The following is a 19,284-nucleotide window of genomic DNA, read 5'->3' as shown; positions in this document are numbered from 1 at the left end:
GTTGAGGCTACAAGGTGTTTTGTTTGTAATTATTAAAAAAATAAAGAGGTGGTTTGTAACTTAGCAACAAGGAAGCCTCTGTAAAGGTTGGAGCCTGCACAATTAACCTAATAAGAACAAGAAAGAAACGGTGCATTTGCTGAACCTTTTAAACCTCACTAAACATTTTCAGGAGCACACGATGCAATCCCCCCCCCCCCCCCCCCCCCAAAAAAAGCAATTTAACTTGGGCGTAAATGGAGAACTGGAAGGAGAATCTGCATCCTATGAGCATACTCTAAAATAAAGCCACGAACTGAAACTAAGACAAAGAAATTGCAACTGGGGTGTATATCCCGATGCAAAGTAAAACAGGAAATAAAAGACAACTGAGGCTAAACACGATAACACAGAGGGTGAAAGCATGTTTAAGAAAAAGAGGGAACACTAAGGAAAGTAAAAACAAAGTCACCAGGCAGTGAAAGGTGGTCAGTGGGACATGAAACTATCACAGCTGTCCAGGCTGGCAGGTTCAAAGTCACTGACCTGCTGGTCGCTGCACACTGAACCAACGTTGCTGAGGTTACTGTTGCTCATGCCAACTGACTGCCCAATGGGAGGTAATGAGCTGACGCCACTCGAGCCCCCAGCCATGGAAACGGTGATGCTCATGTTGTTATAAACCCCCTGCTGGCCAAACGCCTGCCCTGCGCTCTGTCCTGACTGACTGAACAGGCTGCAGCACAGAAAACAGTCAGAGATGAGTTAAAACCGGCCTCACAGATTTAATTTATTAATGTTTGCAAATGTCTTTGTTCCTTATAAACCGTATGCATGCTCCTAACCTGCCCACGCTTGTTGGTTGCCAGCCTTTCATGTCGGGTGACTGGTAGCCAGTAGATGAGTTTTGCTGAAGTAGAGGACTCTGGGAGGTGGAGTTCTGAGGTGATAAAAGTGGGCTGGAGGGGCTCATCTCAGGAGCAAACGGTGGGTCTTGCTGGACCACAGCTGTAACAAAGAAAACATGGATGTTTCAAAGATGTGAAATCATAGTAAATTTATGTAGGTGAATCAATTTTTAAAAGGTTTTAATGTTCTTAGGCACAAAATCAAATTCACCAACCAACAAAGTGGGTGGCAACACCTTCCGAACAGAAATGCAGACATAATCATGCGCTTAGAGCTAAATGCACAACAAAGAGCCTCTATCCAGTCACTCAATATGGAAGAGCAGCATTTCTACTCTCAGATTACTGAGGTCATACTCCTAAGAACGAGCCCAGACACTTTTGGAGGAAGCTCATTCCTGCTGGCTGAATCTACAATTGTTGTTACCATTTCACTGGTGAAAGGTAGATTAGCACCTTCAGCTCCACCTCTTTATTCATCACAACAGCTCAGTTTAGCATCCACACCAATTTTTCCTCCAATTTGTGAACAAGGTTTGAATATGTCCTCTTCAAGGAAACTTCAAATGGGGATGAATCGCCGCCTTAATATGGTGAAAGGGTTTAATCCTAGACCCTTGCTCTTGGTCACGCCTTAACAGGCAAACTGGTCCGGGGTAAGGAGTGAGGGTGGAGTGTATGTTGGAAAAGACAAGAAGAACCCTGTGACCTGTCCGAGGTTACGCACACAGAGGGAGGGGGTCACCAAAGATAACCTTGAAGTCTTGCTTTTTTTTGTTTGTTTGTTTTACCAGTAAGGGCCCAGCCAGTATTAGCCTGAAAAAGCCACATGGGGCAGCGCTCCTGCAGAACTCCAGAAGGAGCTTCAAGGATCCAGTGGTTTGCAGACTGAAGTCGAAGTTGGAAGCCTTGGAAGTCTGATTCCCAGCTGGCTTTAGGGACTTGCACCTCTAAGTCTGTCAAAACTGTTGAGTGTAAAACTTCATTATAATTGGTGTTAACCAATGGTAAACTAATAGCCAATTTAACCTCGCTGTTGAACAACTGCATTATAAGTTAATTTTACCAATCAGTAGTAAAACAATCATTTATTTTTCATGTCAGTTTGTGTGATAAAAATATTTGTTTAACAATTCCCTTCATGGTCCTACTTCTAATTGCATTTAATGGAGACCACATCCTATTTCCTAAAGCTACCCCAGGTGCCTTGACCTAAACAGAAGTTGTCCCCCCTCCCCGACAAAAAAAAAATAAAACAAAGCAGAACAAACAAAAACCAGGTTCACACCAACATCTCTTCACCTGTCTCCACCTGTATTAATTACAAAAAGTGTTGATATTTTAAAGTGAGCCTTTCGTGGTTTAGTATTTTGGTTATTTTGCTCCCGTGAACTCACCGGACCCTCCAAACTGCTGAAACAGGCCTTGCTGCAATGAGGAGTTGACGGTGCTGTTGAACTGGCCCTGCACGCCACCCATCAACGTCTGGTTGTTCAGGGGAACTCTGCCGGGCAGCTTGTTGTCCAGAGGGCCCGCGGTAATGGGGCTGAAGTGACTTGGTGAGGTAGGAGGGTTTCCCGCCATCGGGTTGTACCCTGGTGGGAAGTTGAACTGCTGTTGCTGCTGTTGTTGAGTCGTTGTGGGGGGAGCTTTGGGGACCCTAGCAGTCCCAATGGGCCCCACGGCTCCAGTGGGAGTGCCTGCTATGTTCTGTCTCATCAGCATGACCTTCTGCTGGAATAGCTGGCGTTGGCGATGCTGGATGCTGTAGAGTTCCCGCTGACGCTGAGCCAGCATCTGGGCATTCAACGGAGGCTGCTGAGAGGGAGCAAAAGAGCCTGTTACAGAGAACTTATTGCCCATGTTCAACCTAAATATGATAGTTAATCTTATTATCCTGCGTAATTATCCTAAAGACCAGCATAATAACCATAGTACAGAAAAAAAGCAAGTTATTAATATGATTTGATGAAGACTGGCAGTCCTAATTTTCTTAATTTCAATCAGCTCCTGGTAGGGTTCAAAGATCTTATGTGGCTGGCACTGGCACAAAAAGACAATACGAGACCTAAATTAAAGACTGCATTACGACACATTCTTTTGGGGTCTCACCTGACCCGCCCCAAAAATCAGCTAATTATTTTGTATGATAACTTTTGTTTATTAAATGAAGTCATGCATAATTTTACCTTCACACTGTAAATATTTTCAGAGTTATAGAGGTGCGTGGAAATTCAGTGTTTTTAGTTTGCCCTTTCTTGGGCCCTCATATCCTCGTTAAGTGCAGGAACATGAAATCTCCGGTGCGGAAAATTTAAGCTCTATTAAAAAACTGCAACCAAATTAATTTGCACCGATTGCGAGTATCTAAATCCAAAATGTTGGTGCGAAAGATACTTTTCATTTGCTTTCAAGTTTTCTCCAGTCAAGTTGTCAGATACGGTCGAACATCCAGGGTACCCAGGCCTGTTTCGATCACTTTATATCACAGACATTAGACTGATGGAGTTTTACAGCAAACTATGATATATCTCATGATACTGATGATGAAAGTAGGTTACAGAAAAAAAAACTCATGAACAAAAGGTGTTGGGTTTACACTGTGAGATTTAGAGTGGGTATAAAACAAATATGATTGCCATTTTTAACAAGAGCTTAAACAAAGCAACAAATAATACTGTGAACTTGTTAAATTAATGGACAGAAATGCACATTATGTTTAACTGGCATGTGCAGTATATAAACAGACACACAGTTATTCATTTCTATGGCTTGAATTTCAGCACCAATATTGATTATTATCACTTTTTTTATCTGAAAAAAATCTATAGTTAAATCCACAAAGTTCAGCCTGCTAATAAAAGCAGCAGCGGGTGGTGAGTAGACAAACGCTCTCTACCACCGTGACTCACTTGCGAGGGCATTTGAGGTTGTTGCACCCCCTGACGAATCCCCATGTTCACATGCTGGGCTCCTCCTGTAAACTGATTCATCCCTGCCAGCCTGTTCTGGAGCTGCAGCAAAGAGAAAATCACAATGAGCAGAGGTCAGACAGGTTGGACTAGACCAGAGACACGATAAGAGCAATAACAGAGAAGAAGAAATTGAATCAGAGACAAAGAAAATAACACTATTGGACAGTGTGGAGACAGAAGAGAAGAGCAACGGGGAGAAAGAGGAGTCGAGCACTAGTGATGAGAGAGGAGGAAAAAAAGGTAAAGGGAACACATCGTTTTATCTCAGCTGCCTGTTATGCCTTGTCGTGGTTTCTCATAACATGGTCACAGTTTCAATAATATTTCATGTGAGTTTGAAGCTTTAAATGGAAGGTGACCTTAAAGAGACAGGAGCTAAAATGACTTATTTCAGACAGTGGAATGATCTAGGGAAGGGGTGGGAAACTCCAGGCCTGAAGGACCGGTGTCCTGCAGGTTTTAGATATCCTCCTGGGTCAACACACCTGTATCAAATGATTAGTTCAATACCAGGCCTCTGGAGAACTTCAAGACATGTTGAGGAGGTAACTTAGTCATTTAAATAAGCAGTGTTGGATCAAGGACACATCTAAAACCTGCAGGACACCAGCCCTTGAGGCCTGGAGTTCCCCCAGCCCTGATCTAGGGCCTGCACAGAGGCCCATTAAAAGATAACTATTTGGAACTGTTAACCATGTAAAGCTAATTTTAATAAAATGATGGAGCTGGGAATTAGCATAACAGGTCAATAAAATTCTGTGAATAAATTACACCTAAACAAACTTCACAGTAGTTACTTAAAATGTTAGAGGCAGAAGAAAAAGAGGCGACATCATTTACAGGTTAATGAGCTGAATACACACCGGACAAACTGACTCTGTGGCCTTACCTGCTGTGGGCCTTGTAGTCTCTGCTGCAGCTGCAGGCGCAGTTGGTTGGGTGGCAGCCTGACTGGATTGCCCATCCCCTGTGGTCTGGTCATGCCTGGCCTCAGTCCCATGCCCGTCCCACCGGGGAAGGCCCCTCGAGGGGCTCCGAACCCCAGACCCTGCGCCCCCACCGTGCCCAGCTCTGGAGGAAAAGGAGCTTGTGGAGCTGCTGTGAATTGGGAAGGGTAGGTGGGGAGTTTAGGGTCTATGGAAACTGGGGTGGCAGTGGGTTGCTGGGGTGGAAAATTTTGAGGTAAAGGGTCAAAGCAGCCACCCTACGAAGAGGGAAAAAAAACAGGAAAAGGAAATCATTATGACGATGTTGTCTCGTAACCACCACAAAGTGTCCTTCAGTAAGATGGGGTAGGATTTTTTAAAGTACTTTCTAGTCAAGTTGCCTTTTAAGTAATATGTTAGTATATCTATTTGGTCAATTAGAAGAGACAGAAAAACATTCTGGAAAGTGAGAGCAATAACATACAAGATAAGTATTGGACCTGGAGTTACTTGAGACCTGAAGTCTGAAATCTAACCATCTGTTCCCTTTATCACAACCCAGACTTATTGTTTATATCATAAAGGCCTTTGCAACAGTTTCACGCCATGGTGGTGCTGCGGTTAGCTCTGCCGTCTCACAGAAAGAACGTCTCAAATGTCCGGGCCAACTGGGTTTCCACAGTGTAGTGATATATAAATAAAGCACTATAAGAATCTCTGGTTAAATGTAGTTTGTAATCTAAGTGCTAACTATACTCCCAGGCAAAAAACAATGAAACAGCACTATTATTTACACGTAGATACTCATAAAAAGTTCTAAATGTTTGTTTATATTTAGAAAACAACAACAACAAAAACAGAGGTGCCGTGGACGGTGTGTGGCAGTCTAATCACAAATATTTCTCTATCAAATAACTTTAAGTTGTTATTGTTTAACCCTGTGAAGCTAAGTGTATCACATTGGATACATCGATTTTTGAGACCTCTACAACAGTAGTATGATTTTTTTCTAAATACCATGAAGTTAAAAAAAATTCTCCAATTTAAAAAAACTTGAATTTGCTGGAAATTATTTCATGGTCCAGGCTTTACAGGGTATTGTTGTTTTTTTTTATCAATAAAGACACGTGTCTTCATTGCTTTTCAAGCTGTTAGATGTCAGAAGCCAAAAAGCCCCCCCCCCCCCCAAAAAAAGGCCTTCAATTTTATACACTAACTAAAATGCACTCAGTAAAACGTTAATAAAACCAAAGCCAAAGTGGACCAAATGAAATCTTTAAGGCACATTAAGTCAGCAATGTAGTTATTAAAGGTGAAGCAGAGACAGAAGCAACTGCAAAGCTACACTTTCAAAAGACTTTGGCATCACAGCAGTCACCAAACAGACACAGAAGTATGATGTAAACAAACCAAAGTTCTTGTAGACAGTTTATCTGGAACACCAGTCCGCATTAATGCTAGCATTAAGTAAATGAATGGCTATGACTAAAGACAAACTTAGCTCAATCCTTGGACCACATGATACGATCACAGTTACATGATGACAGAGGACTTCAAAGCCACACTTTGTTCCTCATTGTTTACTTCACTGTTCAACTGCCAGTACTGCTGCTGTTATCTCCTCGCTCCAGGTACAGCTTGCACGTCAGTCCATTACACAAAAATCAATCTACACATGTCATTTCCACAGCGTACACGTATAGTCACTTGCACTTAGAGCAATTACTTTCTATCAGCGATTTGGCTCCGCCCAAAAAACACATCATCACCTGTTTTCTGGTTTGGAAAAGCAAGTCTGACATCGAACCATAATCATTTTCAGCCATTGAAACAACGTCGCTGCCACAGCGATGTTGATGTTTTTGAAACACTGAAATATTTTAATTCCATTTAAATCGTATCTGATGTGTTACCTGAGTGTTACAAAGAACTGAAAGAAGCATAAAAGCCAGAGATCGCCTGTGATTATTTGGCAGTTTATCTGCTTTTAAACAAGCCAAAATAAACTATAAACGACTGCGGTTAGAAGAGTTGAACAGAAGTAAAGGTAAACATTATAAACTAATTGAATCACCTTGTGTTTTACTTGAATGCCGTCCAGGAGTTTTATTTATATTTCTTGTGCCAAATCCTTGTGGATGGCACAAAAAAAGGCCAGCAGAGGCTGCCAGCGCTTCAGCTGAGCAACTGTTTTGAATGTTTTGATTAATTATAGCAACATCGTAAAATTAATGATCATGCACTGGTCTTAAAATTAATCTTGTAAAGCCTTTGCAGGGCTTAAAGTCCAGTCTGCTGGTCAAAGTGTCCAACAGCAAAAGCTAAAGTGCTCTGTTAACGTGTTTGTAGTATAAAAGCACTCAGAGTTCAGTAAGCCTTTCCACTGTCTTACAAGCTTTATGACCTACTCACCTGTATCAGTTTGTCGATACCCAGGGCTTTGTCAAGCTCAGCCAGTTCGCTTTCATCTGTCCCACTGAGGAAGTTAACCAGCTGCTCTAATAGAGCCTTCTCATCGTTCCGGGCTTCAGGTGTGGTTGGAGGGCCAAGCACTTCATCCAGCGTACAGGGCACACACTGCCTGCTCAAAAAGACAAAACACCGTCTTTCCCACGCTCCCCTCTGGGCTGTGAAGAAGCAGCTTAGACTTATAAAATCAGACTTACTCTTGTGGTGATGCCAAAGGAGCCTGCAAAGGAGTTCCCAGACCATCAAACGTCAGGGTGTCAGACAGAGCCAGAGGCTGAAACTGGGAATCACCCACATCCATCTTGGTTTGACCTGAAAGGGAAATTCATACACTAAGGCTTGTGGAAGAAAAATGTTTATGAACAACAGCATGCAATCTTTAGGTTTAAAGTGCTCTGTGCAACTTTTTTCATATATTAGATGCCTTCTACTTCCCTTTGTTCAAACAAACAAACACACTTTCTACTTCCACCATCAACAGGTAACAAGATATATATGGAAGTTACATACTTCATTTAATCTTGGTAAAATCGTTACCACGCAGCCATGACGTAGCATCATATTGCCCCCTTCTCAAGTAGAGTGAAAAAATTGATCATATATAAATTTATATCTATCTATCAAGAGCCTGATTTATATGTCAGGCCCATGATAGTTTGGAATCTGGCCTTCTCGTTAAATTTGCTACCGTCTGGTTGTAGCTGTGGACTGTGCAGTTCATCCACATGCTAAACCAAAAAGACTGACTTTCAATCACTTACACAGCTGCTACAAGCTACACTGTTTGCTAACACAGAAAGCAAGAAAGACAGTTGATGCTCAGCAATTTCAACTGAGATGGGAAGCCTGCAGAGTGGCATAATCCAATTATAATTTATGCTGTCATTACAAAGTTTGTTGTTTCACTGAATTTCTTTTTAATAGCAGAATTTAGTTCTGACTACACAGGGTAACCAAACTGTGGCTGCAGTACACTTATTTACCAGTGGTTGAGGTGAAAGGGTTCATAACTTCGGCCTCTGGAAATGGACTGTGGGGGGTCTGGAAGGGGTCTCCTTGTCCCGGTTGTTGGCTTGGAGTGGCGGGATTGCAGAACTCAAATGAAGACTGACTCTGAAGGCTGCAGCCAGAGGGCGGTCTGCCATCACTGAGCCCTGCGACACAAACACAAGGACACAGCGAAAATCACTTGAAGTATTTCATGAGGAAAGAAATACTTTATGTATCCCATAATATAAAATACTAATAATATCTGGCAGATGTATTTTATTCTAGGAGGTGATATCATGTGGTATGAAATATTTCCAACATCTGTCGCTGCGGGAGATGAGCTCAAACGTGCTGCGCTGCCTGTCCAGTTAGCCGTGCAGAGGGTTGTCAGGACTAATAACGATGGATAACAGTTTGCTCAGTGACCACCTCTCCACCACAGCCTTGAAAGTATCCAACTTTCAGCCAATCACTGATCATTTTATTCAGTCAGTGTCACCAGATCAGACCACAGCCCAATTACAGTGTGTTCGCTATATGTGAATGAAAGAAAATCTCCAACATTTTGCTGCATTCAGTGCGGATCTCAGCTTCCCTAGGAAACAGAGCCTACTCATCCCCAAATTTGAATATAGCCTCTATGTTGGTCTTCCAGTTCAGTCTGGACTATCGTTGTATACACCTCCACCACATGAACATCCTGAGTGTGCAGCCACCTCTTTCCTTCTGAAGTTCATCCCCATCTCTCTGATCTTATTCACATTCAGAAGCAGACAATCCACAAACTCATCCACTAGTGCTCTATACTCCTCCTCCTGCCCATCACTAATGCATCCAACCATGCAGACCCGGAGTTGTACTGAAAGCCTAGCTATGACAAAAATGCATCCATTTATTTTCAAGCAATTTTGGGAGATTTGTCCTTTGACGTGCAGGACAAAGAAGGACGTAATCCACTTCAGACATGCTCTTGCTACTGGAAAATGAATATATCCAGGAGGAAGAGAAGGTAACCAATCTTAATGTGACGAGCATTATACAATAAACATTCTTTAAAAAAAAAAAATCCAGGCTTGGTAAAGAAGTGTGAGATACTCTTGTGAGATACAAGAGTAAGTACTGTTTGACTCTTTAGCCATTGTGGTTCTCTTTTCTAATGTTTCATAAATTTTGCTTACAGCTTTCTGTTCCTCATGACATTTTCTATCCATGTCAAAAGCAATTAGACTCTTGACTATTCAAATTGAGCTTCTGTCTGAATTAGGTAAGCACACTGCCAGGATAGAGCATGCAGTACACTGAATGTGTGACAACCCACTTGCTATTGGTAAATCAACTGAACTATTTGCTGTGCTATTCCCGCTTTGACACAATTCAACAGCATATGGAATTCATATTTGGGATCTGGAAGATTAAAGACCGGCTACTGTCCGATCCTGTTTCTCCTGTCAGGTGATATTTAGAAAGATTCACGTGTGAAAACAGCTGAGGAAACCTTTAGACGTTTTCTCTGCAGTGTGACAAGAAGTAGAGTAAGAGTTTGGTTACATGGCTCCTGGAAGCCACTAGAGGGCATTAAGAATATAAAAATGAACTCTGGATCATACCATTACTACTACCATCAATGCAATAATAACAATAACACAATTATTTTGAATCCAATCAATTAAAATACTATCCAATAACGACTTAAAGAACAAAAATAGTAACTATTATAACAAACAATCTGATATTTGAATGAAATCAAGGATTTATTCATCACGAGCTGAAACAGTACCTCTGTTAGGAGTGCCAGGAGGCTCTCTCTTCACATTTACATTGCGGGGAGTGCTGGCCTCGCCGGGTTGGAGCTGAGTGGGTGACTGCAGTTTGAGCTGGGGGGAAGGGGAGTGAAGCTGAGGCGATGGGGACTGCAACTGTGGGAGGGACTGAGGCTGAGACAGGGGTGACTGGAGCTGAGGCACAGGGGACTGGAGCGTAGCTGGGGGCTGGGGGCCCGGAGACTGAAGTTGAGGGCCTCCTCCGGGGTTTGGTGTATCCTCACTGCCCTGTTTGGCCCCAGCTGGGCCTCTGAAGCCAGGCAGCATCTGGGAGAGAGGGTCCATATCAACAGATACACTAGAAATCTACAGGCAAGAAACAAATGAAAAAGAAATGCAAATAAAAGGTGTTAAAAATAAAGTATTAAAAGATAATTGGGGAAAAGGGGGGAAGTGGGCGTTGGGAAAACTTCAAAGACTACAGATGGTAGCTGAACCCACAGTGGAGACAAAGTCCAAGAAAATAAACATGCAACTCGGTTTACAACGGCTGTCCTGCAACTGGCAATACAGGATCAAAGCTCAGAGGAAAATTCCAAGGCTTGACTGAGAAAGATCCTTTTTAACGCCGTGTCACGCAAGCATGATTGAAAATAAGTCCTCGTTTAGGGTGGGAAGATTAACATTACTGGGTCATTACAGTTGCGCGTTATGACTGTCTGATTGGTTGAAGTTGGACAGAGTTCATCAGAGTCTGTTGCTTTTGACACTTGGATCACTTACTGATCAATTTAGGTTGTTGAAAGGTGTTTTCTGTAATCTGGGTTAATCTGACTGGTATTTTCTGTTTTGGCTATAGGGACCATAAATACACCTCGTATCAGCAGACGAGTAAAATCCCTATTTTTCTTACTTTTACCAGTTCATTAGTTTTACTTCCTAAACCTGGCTGCTCTAATGGCGTTTTACCTCATTATTTTCTGTCGCAGTCTCATTTTAAAGCGTTATTTTATTGGTCTGATGATGCAGTGGCAATCTGAAACAAGTTCTCATTAAGCTGTAGTTGAAATCCCACTCTGAAGGCCTTCTGTTTTATTACTTTACACAAATGTTAAATGCCCAATTTTCAAAAATTAACACAATATCAACAGCTGTACCATGGAGTCTCGGCTGTCTTTGCGGCTGTCTCTGCGGTTTTCTCTGACAGGGCTCGATTTGGGGCTGGACACTCCTCCAAGTTTGGTTGCACCTCCTGCGCCAACCGTTGACCCTGTACAGGTCACTCCCTCCCCACCAGCTTTCTTCTCTACCTTAATTCTCACTGTCTGAAGGCTCAGAGCAGATGGAGGTGGCAGGTCGTCCAAGTCCTTCAAAAACAAAAAGGTTTCAGCCAGGCGCCAAACATCAGGAAGTCAAATACAATGTAGTATACAGTAAAGAATAAATGTTCATCATAAATTAACGGACTTAAGCACTGCTTGCATTTACCTGAAATTTAAATCTACGAAAATGTAATAATACAGAGAACCCTAAATGTAAGGTTTGAATATTAATTATATCAAAATATGAGCTAATTATTATGTTTAATTTTTACCTTTTCATAGAGTGACTGCATCCCAACACATAGTTTACAGAAGACTGTATGTTTGTATGGGACATTAAAGACCATCTTAAATTATAATATATTTGACTTTTAAAATTAAAACAATCCAACCATTAAAAAAGACCAAATAGTATATTAGTATATTAGTATATTATTATATTATTATAGTATAGTATATATTTTTATACTGCATTGTGTTTCCTTTAAATTTTATTCCAGAAAAAGAAGCTAAAGTTTCCTTTTATAGTATTTGCAATGCCCTATATTCTAGACTCCTATTGCAATAAGTGAAAATGATTAACTATTATTTCAGATGCTGTTCTGGTTCTGATTCTCATCTTTTGGGTTCAGTAGGGATGTGTTTGTAGACTGTTATTTTTTTAGTTTTTGTTTTATGTGGCAGCAGAAAGGAAACAAATTTGAATATCAGATTAGAAATAAATACAGTATAGAAGACAATTAATAATACTTTCAGGCTCATGTGCAGCCCTGCACTCCAATACAGCTGGAATTGTGTAAAAAGTGGCAACTTCAAATGACTTTTGGATCTCTAATAGTCATAAACCTACTTAGGTAAAACTATCATAGTTTGGACCTAAAATACAAAGTATGTAAAATAAAATCAGTATATATATATTCTAATACTGGATCATTGTAATTGATTCCAAATTGTCTGTATAATTTTAATTTTGCTGCCGTACACTGCTGGGCAGCTTTATCTAGAACAATCGTTTAGCGGAGTTGCTTGTAACTAAAGCTTTAAAATAAATGGTTTTAAGTACAAAGCGCAATATTTGTATCCAAAATGTGCTGATTTTAAGCATAAAGTAGCAAAACACAGAAGTAATATTAAATAAATAACATTATTAAATTGTACTTCATTAAGCATTTCACTAGTGGTTGTGTCCGGGCTCTCGTCCACTGTAAGACTAACAGTAATCTAATAACATAAGGCTTCCATATTATACCTTTTCATCTGTACCCAGGAGAAAACGAAGCAACTGGTGGTCCTGTGGCTCTCTCGAGTCGCTCTTGGGAGGTCCTGCACCCAGCGCCGGACTGGCAGGTGGCTCCTTCTTGATCTCAACTTCAGTTTTGTTTATTCCTTCCTCACTGGTGGTGGAGGCATCATTGGGACTACTGTCCTGAAGCAGCCGGTGGAGGATCTTGTGTCTTTCAGTGAGACTGCTGTGGGAGGCAGGGCACTGAGGGGCAGGAGCAGGGTTAGGCGGATGAGGTGAGGAGGTGCAGTGGATGCTGTTGCTGTTGTTGTTAGAGTCAGCTCCTGTCCCATTGCTATCCAGGAGCTGATTGAGTCTGGGGTTACCCAGCTGTGAGGCAGAAGAAAGGGGGGCTTTAACAGAGTCCTCTCCCCCTTCCTCACCTCCATCTGAGGGTTTTGTTGACGGAGGTCGAATAGAGGAGCCGGTGGGTGCACTGGCTTGTCTCTGAAGGACCGGAGAGGACAGGGAGAAAGACCCTGTTGACCCACCGCTTGCGCTACTGTTGCCATCACCACTAGACTGCTGCCTGTTGAGGCTTCCTCCACTGCTTAGAGCCCCAGCTGGGGAATGGAGGCCAGGTGTGGAGGGAGAGAAGGGGTTCCCTGGTACCCGAGGGCTCCCACCTAACCCAGGACTGGCCCGTGGCATCCTGGGCGACATAAAAGAGGTAGGGGTTGCTGTAAGTGGGCTGCTCAAAGGAGAGGGGCTGTTGACCTGCTGGGGACAATTCGTCCGATTGGGTGTCAGGTAGCCTGTCGGCGTGGCTGGATTATGTCCGTGGGAAGAGGCATTGCTGTTGTTGGTGTGAAGGCCCGCGGTGGCGAGACTTGAGCCTTGGGTTGAATTACTGCTGGGGGGGAGGGAAGGGGAGCGGGAGGGAGTTTGGGCGATACCGCTCAGGGTTGGTGGAAGGCTGGGGTTAGTGTTTTCCTGAGAGCTAGCAGTGTTGTGTTCCCTGGGAAAAGAAAAAGGAAGGAAAATTAAAGATGTCAACCACATCTTTATATCACGTCCACAAACACCCCATTTTCTATCAGTGTCTGCCTTATCCAGGCTTCAAGCGTCATCCAGGCTTCTCTGTCTGCTGCTCTTTAAATTCTCCCCGTAATCAATAAAGTGAAAAAAAAAAAACATTCATTATCTCCATTACAAGCTTTAAGAATGAAAATCCATATCAGAACACTTGTCGTAGCACTTTTTGTTTGCTGATGATTAAAAAACTTCTGTTAACAATCAATAAGTCAAACTGCACCTTGCATGGAAGAGAAAACATCAAATAAAATTAAATAAAATGGCCAATCAGTACATTACTGAAATTCCCGGAGGAACCCACCCGAGGGATTAGTAAAGTTTCATCTAATCTAATTAAGACAATATCAATTAAATATGAGGAACAAAAAATTATAATAAAATAAACTAGAATAATCAATAAACTCTAGTGAGAAAAGGAAATTCTGAAGAATTCAGTCACAACAAGCCAAAACAACAACCTTACTGGGTTTCCACACTTTTCCTTGAATTCAAGCACTTTTCAAGATATCCCAGCACTTTATGGCTGTGGCAAGTTACTCTCTCAGTAACATTCAATGAGTCTGCCATAAATGATCAAATTACTGTGTAAGGCGCACATTCATCTGAAAAGTATCACTGACCCATTTTACCATAAAAGCAGTTTAATTACACTTTTACGCAGCTGGTAGAACTTCAGAGAAAGTCAGAGCATTTTTAAAATCCTTGAAAATACCAGCATCATCTTCAACACCCCCCCAAAAGACCATAACTGGGAAACTAACATGCATGGGACTCTGCAGGTGCATGTTGTGCACACTTCAGTGGATGAAAATTAATTTTACTCTGAGATACCACTTGTTACTGACACTAAGTGAAGTAAATTACTATCATAACATCTACACTAAGGCTAACTTCTGAAACTGGATAATTAATTCTGACCATGGAAGTACAAAGTTTTAAAATCTTTGACCTTTTACGTGTGGTTGTCAAACATCACTTTATCCACTAATAAATAAGATTAGGCTCAGTTGCAGTCATCTCCTGTGTGTGTGTGTGTGTTCAGTCACAGTACCTGTCAATAGTGTGAATGCCCATAATGAAGGGCTGTACATCAGGGTTGGGGGGGCAGCAGAACTTGCAGCGGGTCTGAGCACTAAGCGGAGTGCCATCACTCAGAGTGAAATGGTACAGCGGGCTGATTGCGGTCCCATGTGTCATCACTGTTGAGAATGAAAGAGAAATAAAGGATTTAGGCCTAAAAAGGTCATTCTGAGGCAGACATCTGTGTTATAAGTGACAGATGATGCTCCACCTCGGCTTTAGCCTGCTGCTTAAATGTGCTTTAGGTTTACCGCATCCATTTCTGATAAGCTTGAAAATATGAGAGATATCTTCATGTATCCATGTTGTTATCCAGGTCATAGGAGCAGATACCTCCCCGGCCACCTCCTCCAGCTTTTCCTGGGGGACACCAAGATGCTCCCAGCGCAGGGTTTGTTTTTTTGTTATGGTCTCACAGAGGAGTTCTCTAATTCAGATACATGAACCACTTCAACTGGTTTCTTTTGATGTGGAGGAGCAGCGTCTCAGGAATGTGTCACTTTTCTGTTAGCAGCCGAGCTGAAATTAAGCCAAGTCAGTCGATGTATAACTAACTTCTGAAGTGTGACGACTTCTTTTAGTTCCTTATCTTTTAGTAAGTTAAGTATGCATTTATTGCTTGGTAAAAAAATAAAAATAAATTAAATAAAAAATAAGAATAATAATTTGCAGGGCTGCAGGAACCTTACAGACTAATCAATCAAACTCATTCATTACTGGTTACAAGCCTAGAGCGAAGTTATCACCTCCATAAATCTACATAAACATCCTCTCTCGATGTAGGTGGATCCAAGTTAGTTTGAAAAGTTTTTAATATTTAGTATTCGACTCAGTTCACTATAGTGCCATTGACATGTTGCAGAAACTCCTGCAGCCATGACAGAGCCGGCAGTGAGCGTGTCAATAATTTGTGAGAGTGGAGGCAAAAGGGGGGGGAGAGAGAGTGAAGAGAGAAAAAAAAAAATCAATAGTAGCTACTCACCCTCATGCAAAAGCTTCTTGGCGTGGGAGGGCTCTTTGCCCTGCGGCTGAAAGAAAGCATAGATACATTTCCTGACCAGGTCCTCCCATCCAGGCCTGCCTGTCGCTCGCAAAGCACTAGTTTCTATGGAGATGATCTTCCCTGGATTAAAACACCACACACACAAACAAAAGATCAGCCTGCACTGATTTCAACAACTGCAGCAGACTTCACACTGTTACCTTTGAGAAACGAATTTTAAAAAAAAAGGACAATCTCCGAATACTTTCTAAAATGATCTTTAAGCCTCATTGTTGCTATAATTTTTCAAGATTCTAGGCTTTCGCCTGGGTGGGATATAAATTCATTCTAATAATACAGTAAAGCAAATTTTGTACATGTGTTTGAGTTTTGGTGACTGAACGCGAGGTAAGGGAGTGAAAATACTATTGAGGGATGCAGATGAGAATTTAAAGGATGGTTATATATGTTAGTATTTGGATTTTTACACTGATTTACAGCCTTTTTAACAACACGTGAGGTATCTGCTCAATTCTTGACACCCCCCTTATTCTTCTTTGTGTTATAAAGGTTTAGTTCCTTTAATGTCTTGAACGGGAAATGTTTAAACTGAAGAGAGGTGCTTACTAAGTCTTGTTCTGTGATGATATATCACAGCGTGGTATGAACTGTGGTTGAATAAAATAAATGCTGACCTCACAGGCAGTGCTACAAAGGGCCCCAAAGCCTCACAGGTAAGAGTTTGAGAACCATGGGTGTAGACGATGAGATTTTTATTTCCTCTGTAAAGTATCCCTTCAATTTCTATGACTCTAACGTCTCAAAATCCCCCACCCGTGATTCTTCTTACGCCCGTGTGTGTTTTACCTGTGGGATCCTGCTTTGTAATAAAAGACTCCGTGCTGACAGGCTGGGTTCGTGGCATCCGGCAGGCAATGCATATCAGGCAGCTCTGCAGGTCTAAAGAGGACACAAGGAGCGAGGTTTATGTAAATTTTTGTTGCAGTCAGCAAAAGAAAGAAAAACTTCACAACAGCTGAAGAATGGAGGTGATATAAATGAATTGAAAGACTAAGGGATACACAGATTCACCCCCTTTTGTGTCAAGACAACAAATTGCTGAATACTTTTAAGGTTTTTCAGGATTTCATTAAACTAGTTTTAAATGTTTATCACCTGCAAGACTGATAAAACACAAAAGAGAAGATCATCAGTTATATTATTACTTAATATGGTGATAACAGCTGAACAAGGTTGTTATCAGCTGAAATATAATTAATAACTCTATAGCAGTAGAAATATCCATTACTTGGGAGCATACAGTCCATATTTTTATTACTTAACACAAATCGCTGTCTTTGGAAACCTTTTGAATTTTCTTAAATACAACAGATTCTTTTTTACAGTGGATTTTGGATATTCTTGAAATATATGAAGAATTCAATCCAAAAAACAGACTGAAAAATAGCAATAAAAGTATGAACTGTGAGACAGGAGAGCGGGGACCAAATTCCCACCCTATACCTACGCTGTATATCAAGGTGAATATCAAAGACCTTCAACTACACATCCTCCTTCTTGCAACCAGTGTTCAATTACAATAACAGCTTGCAACATTTATTGTGCTGCATTTTTTTGCCCCTCAATGGTGGTCTTGTTTTGTCTTGCACCGTAAATCTAGAACATTCACAGTGTATCACACATCTCTTAAAGCCCAAACTCACTCCCCAAGTTTAGATTAGTTTAAGTCAAGATGACAGAAAGATAAACTCTGGTCAACAAGAGAAGCAAAACCAGTTCAGCTGTTTGGAAACAGTTTCTTTCAAGACGTTTGGCAACAAATACAACAAATATAAATAACACAAAAACACTTATAGTTAAAAGTTCAATGAATGAACTACAAAACGGACGAAACAATAGCTTGCTGGAACACAAAAATAACATTTTCTTGCCAATTTTCTATAGAAACATGTCAAACAATGAAGTAGGAGCCACTAAACCAGATTCCACACACAAGAAGAGAGTCCTCCAATCCACAAGGCCAGCTCTTATCAAAGTGACTAAAAAGCAGACAGAACAAACAGCCCAATGAGTCTGCAATGCAGGAAAAAAGAAAAATCACACAGTTCATCAAGGATACTGCGCCAGCGACTCCAAAGAACATTAAAAACATCCCCCAACAATCTGATGGCAGTCCAATTAACCAGCGACTGAAAGGTTTTGGTGGCAGCATCAACAGCAAAAAGTCATAAAATAACTGCAGAAGAAGTATTTATCCATCAACAATGATCACCTTCTGTGTAAGCCAAATCCATTATTTTCTTAAATTGGATTAATTCCTGACATAGCCAAGAACATTTTCAGGATTCGGGAGAAACAGATAAACACGTTTCAACAAGCGAAAACATCTTAACATGCTTCCCTCACCTAAGAGAAACACTACTAATAGAGTTTTAAAAAATAACTAATTAAAACTCCATATCTAGAACTATTCTTTGTCTTTTTGTAACTCTGAGTGCACTGGAAACCCATAGATAGAAAGACACTCTGCTACTATAACAGCTTTACGTGATTCACATTTTAAAAAAATCCTTATTTATCCTTTACTGGAATTTTGTGCAGCCTTTCAGCTCATCATCTCCCGGAAACAAGACGTTTCAGCTCCTCTTCCTTGAAGCAAGCGTTCTTCCAGTATGCTGTTCCTCCATCATCCATTCATCAGATACGACAGCATCCAAAACACCACCAACCTTTAATGTAACTTAAATAGATTATAAAGGTGAAGAAGCTCACTAAGAAAGGATAAATACAATAACTCATAAACTGCTGTACAAGTACATGCGTAACAGGAAATGAGGAAAGTATAATAAAGAAAAGCGTAATAAGTTCCATTTAAAGGCCGTTTCAGATAAACACAGATGTGCTAAGAAGGAAATACAAAATGCTCAAAGAACTGTGTCATAGGTGAACAATGTGGTGAGAGCCACAACTCTGTGCTGACAAGAACAGTAAAACCTCAGCCGAGGCTAAAGGCAAGGATCATGGAAAGTCATGGGAACAGCAGGAGGATATTAGGATGTTACATGTAATAATAACAGGCCCGCTGCTCTATGTTCTATATCACATGAGCCAAAGTCAAAGCAAAATCCCACCTGGGGCAAATCTGAAGCCAGCCAGACTTCCTATATGGCTATTGAGCTGTCATGTTCAGGCCTGTAAAACAGGCTTGGTAATACTTGTAGGCATATGTGAAGAAGAAAGTGATTCTTATTCCTCTGTGCGGCCCTGAATTTGACACCCTTGTTCAGCTGTCTTATATAACAATTCCTAAACATGCAAACTGATACCAGCCAGTCTGGTGAGCAAGTTCAAGATATTTTTTCTTCAAAGAATGGTGCAGAATGCACACATTGGTGCAATACCTAAATAGATTTATATTCAGCTGTTAACACTGAGTCAGTTCAAACCATGATCATCGTAAGTTTATACTCTGAGCCTTAGTGCCTATTGATATTGGCTTTAAAAACTACAATCTACTGATTCAGTATAGGAAATGGCTCATTGCTGTGTTGTAGT

The 19,284-nt window shown here is 41.2% G+C and overlaps 1 protein-coding gene across 4 annotated transcripts in view; it reads right to left on the bottom strand.

Moving 5' to 3' along the window:
• The window catches only part of ncoa1 (nuclear receptor coactivator 1), a 95,488-nt gene that overhangs the window by 8,107 nt on the left and 68,097 nt on the right, over window positions 1-19,284 (bottom strand). For 3 of the 4 annotated variants that reach the window (XM_084953815.1, XM_084953817.1, XM_084953816.1), the window contains 14 exons: window positions 16,576-16,668; window positions 15,709-15,849; window positions 14,698-14,845; window positions 12,579-13,569; window positions 11,165-11,374; window positions 10,025-10,373; window positions 8,241-8,411; window positions 7,455-7,569; window positions 7,201-7,369; window positions 4,752-5,066; window positions 3,800-3,901; window positions 2,285-2,705; window positions 825-987; window positions 526-715 (listed from right to left, as the gene is read on the bottom strand). In XM_084953815.1, coding sequence (XP_084809941.1) covers window positions 526-715; window positions 825-987; window positions 2,285-2,705; window positions 3,800-3,901; window positions 4,752-5,066; window positions 7,201-7,369; window positions 7,455-7,569; window positions 8,241-8,411; window positions 10,025-10,373; window positions 11,165-11,374; window positions 12,579-13,569; window positions 14,698-14,845; window positions 15,709-15,849; window positions 16,576-16,668 — 3,578 coding nt within the window. The remainder of the gene's footprint in view (window positions 1-525; window positions 716-824; window positions 988-2,284; window positions 2,706-3,799; window positions 3,902-4,751; window positions 5,067-7,200; window positions 7,370-7,454; window positions 7,570-8,240; window positions 8,412-10,024; window positions 10,374-11,164; window positions 11,375-12,578; window positions 13,570-14,697; window positions 14,846-15,708; window positions 15,850-16,575; window positions 16,669-19,284) is intronic. The other variant, XM_084953818.1, reaches the window with a different exon arrangement.

The sequence above is a fragment of the Perissodus microlepis genome, chromosome 15, assembly GCF_051167445.1.
Source record: "Perissodus microlepis isolate ML-2025 ecotype Zambia chromosome 15, ASM5116744v1, whole genome shotgun sequence".
Taxonomy (NCBI): domain Eukaryota; kingdom Metazoa; phylum Chordata; class Actinopteri; order Cichliformes; family Cichlidae; genus Perissodus; species Perissodus microlepis.
The sequence above is the reverse complement of the archived record's forward strand: the minus strand, read 5'-3'. Positions and strand labels throughout refer to the sequence as shown.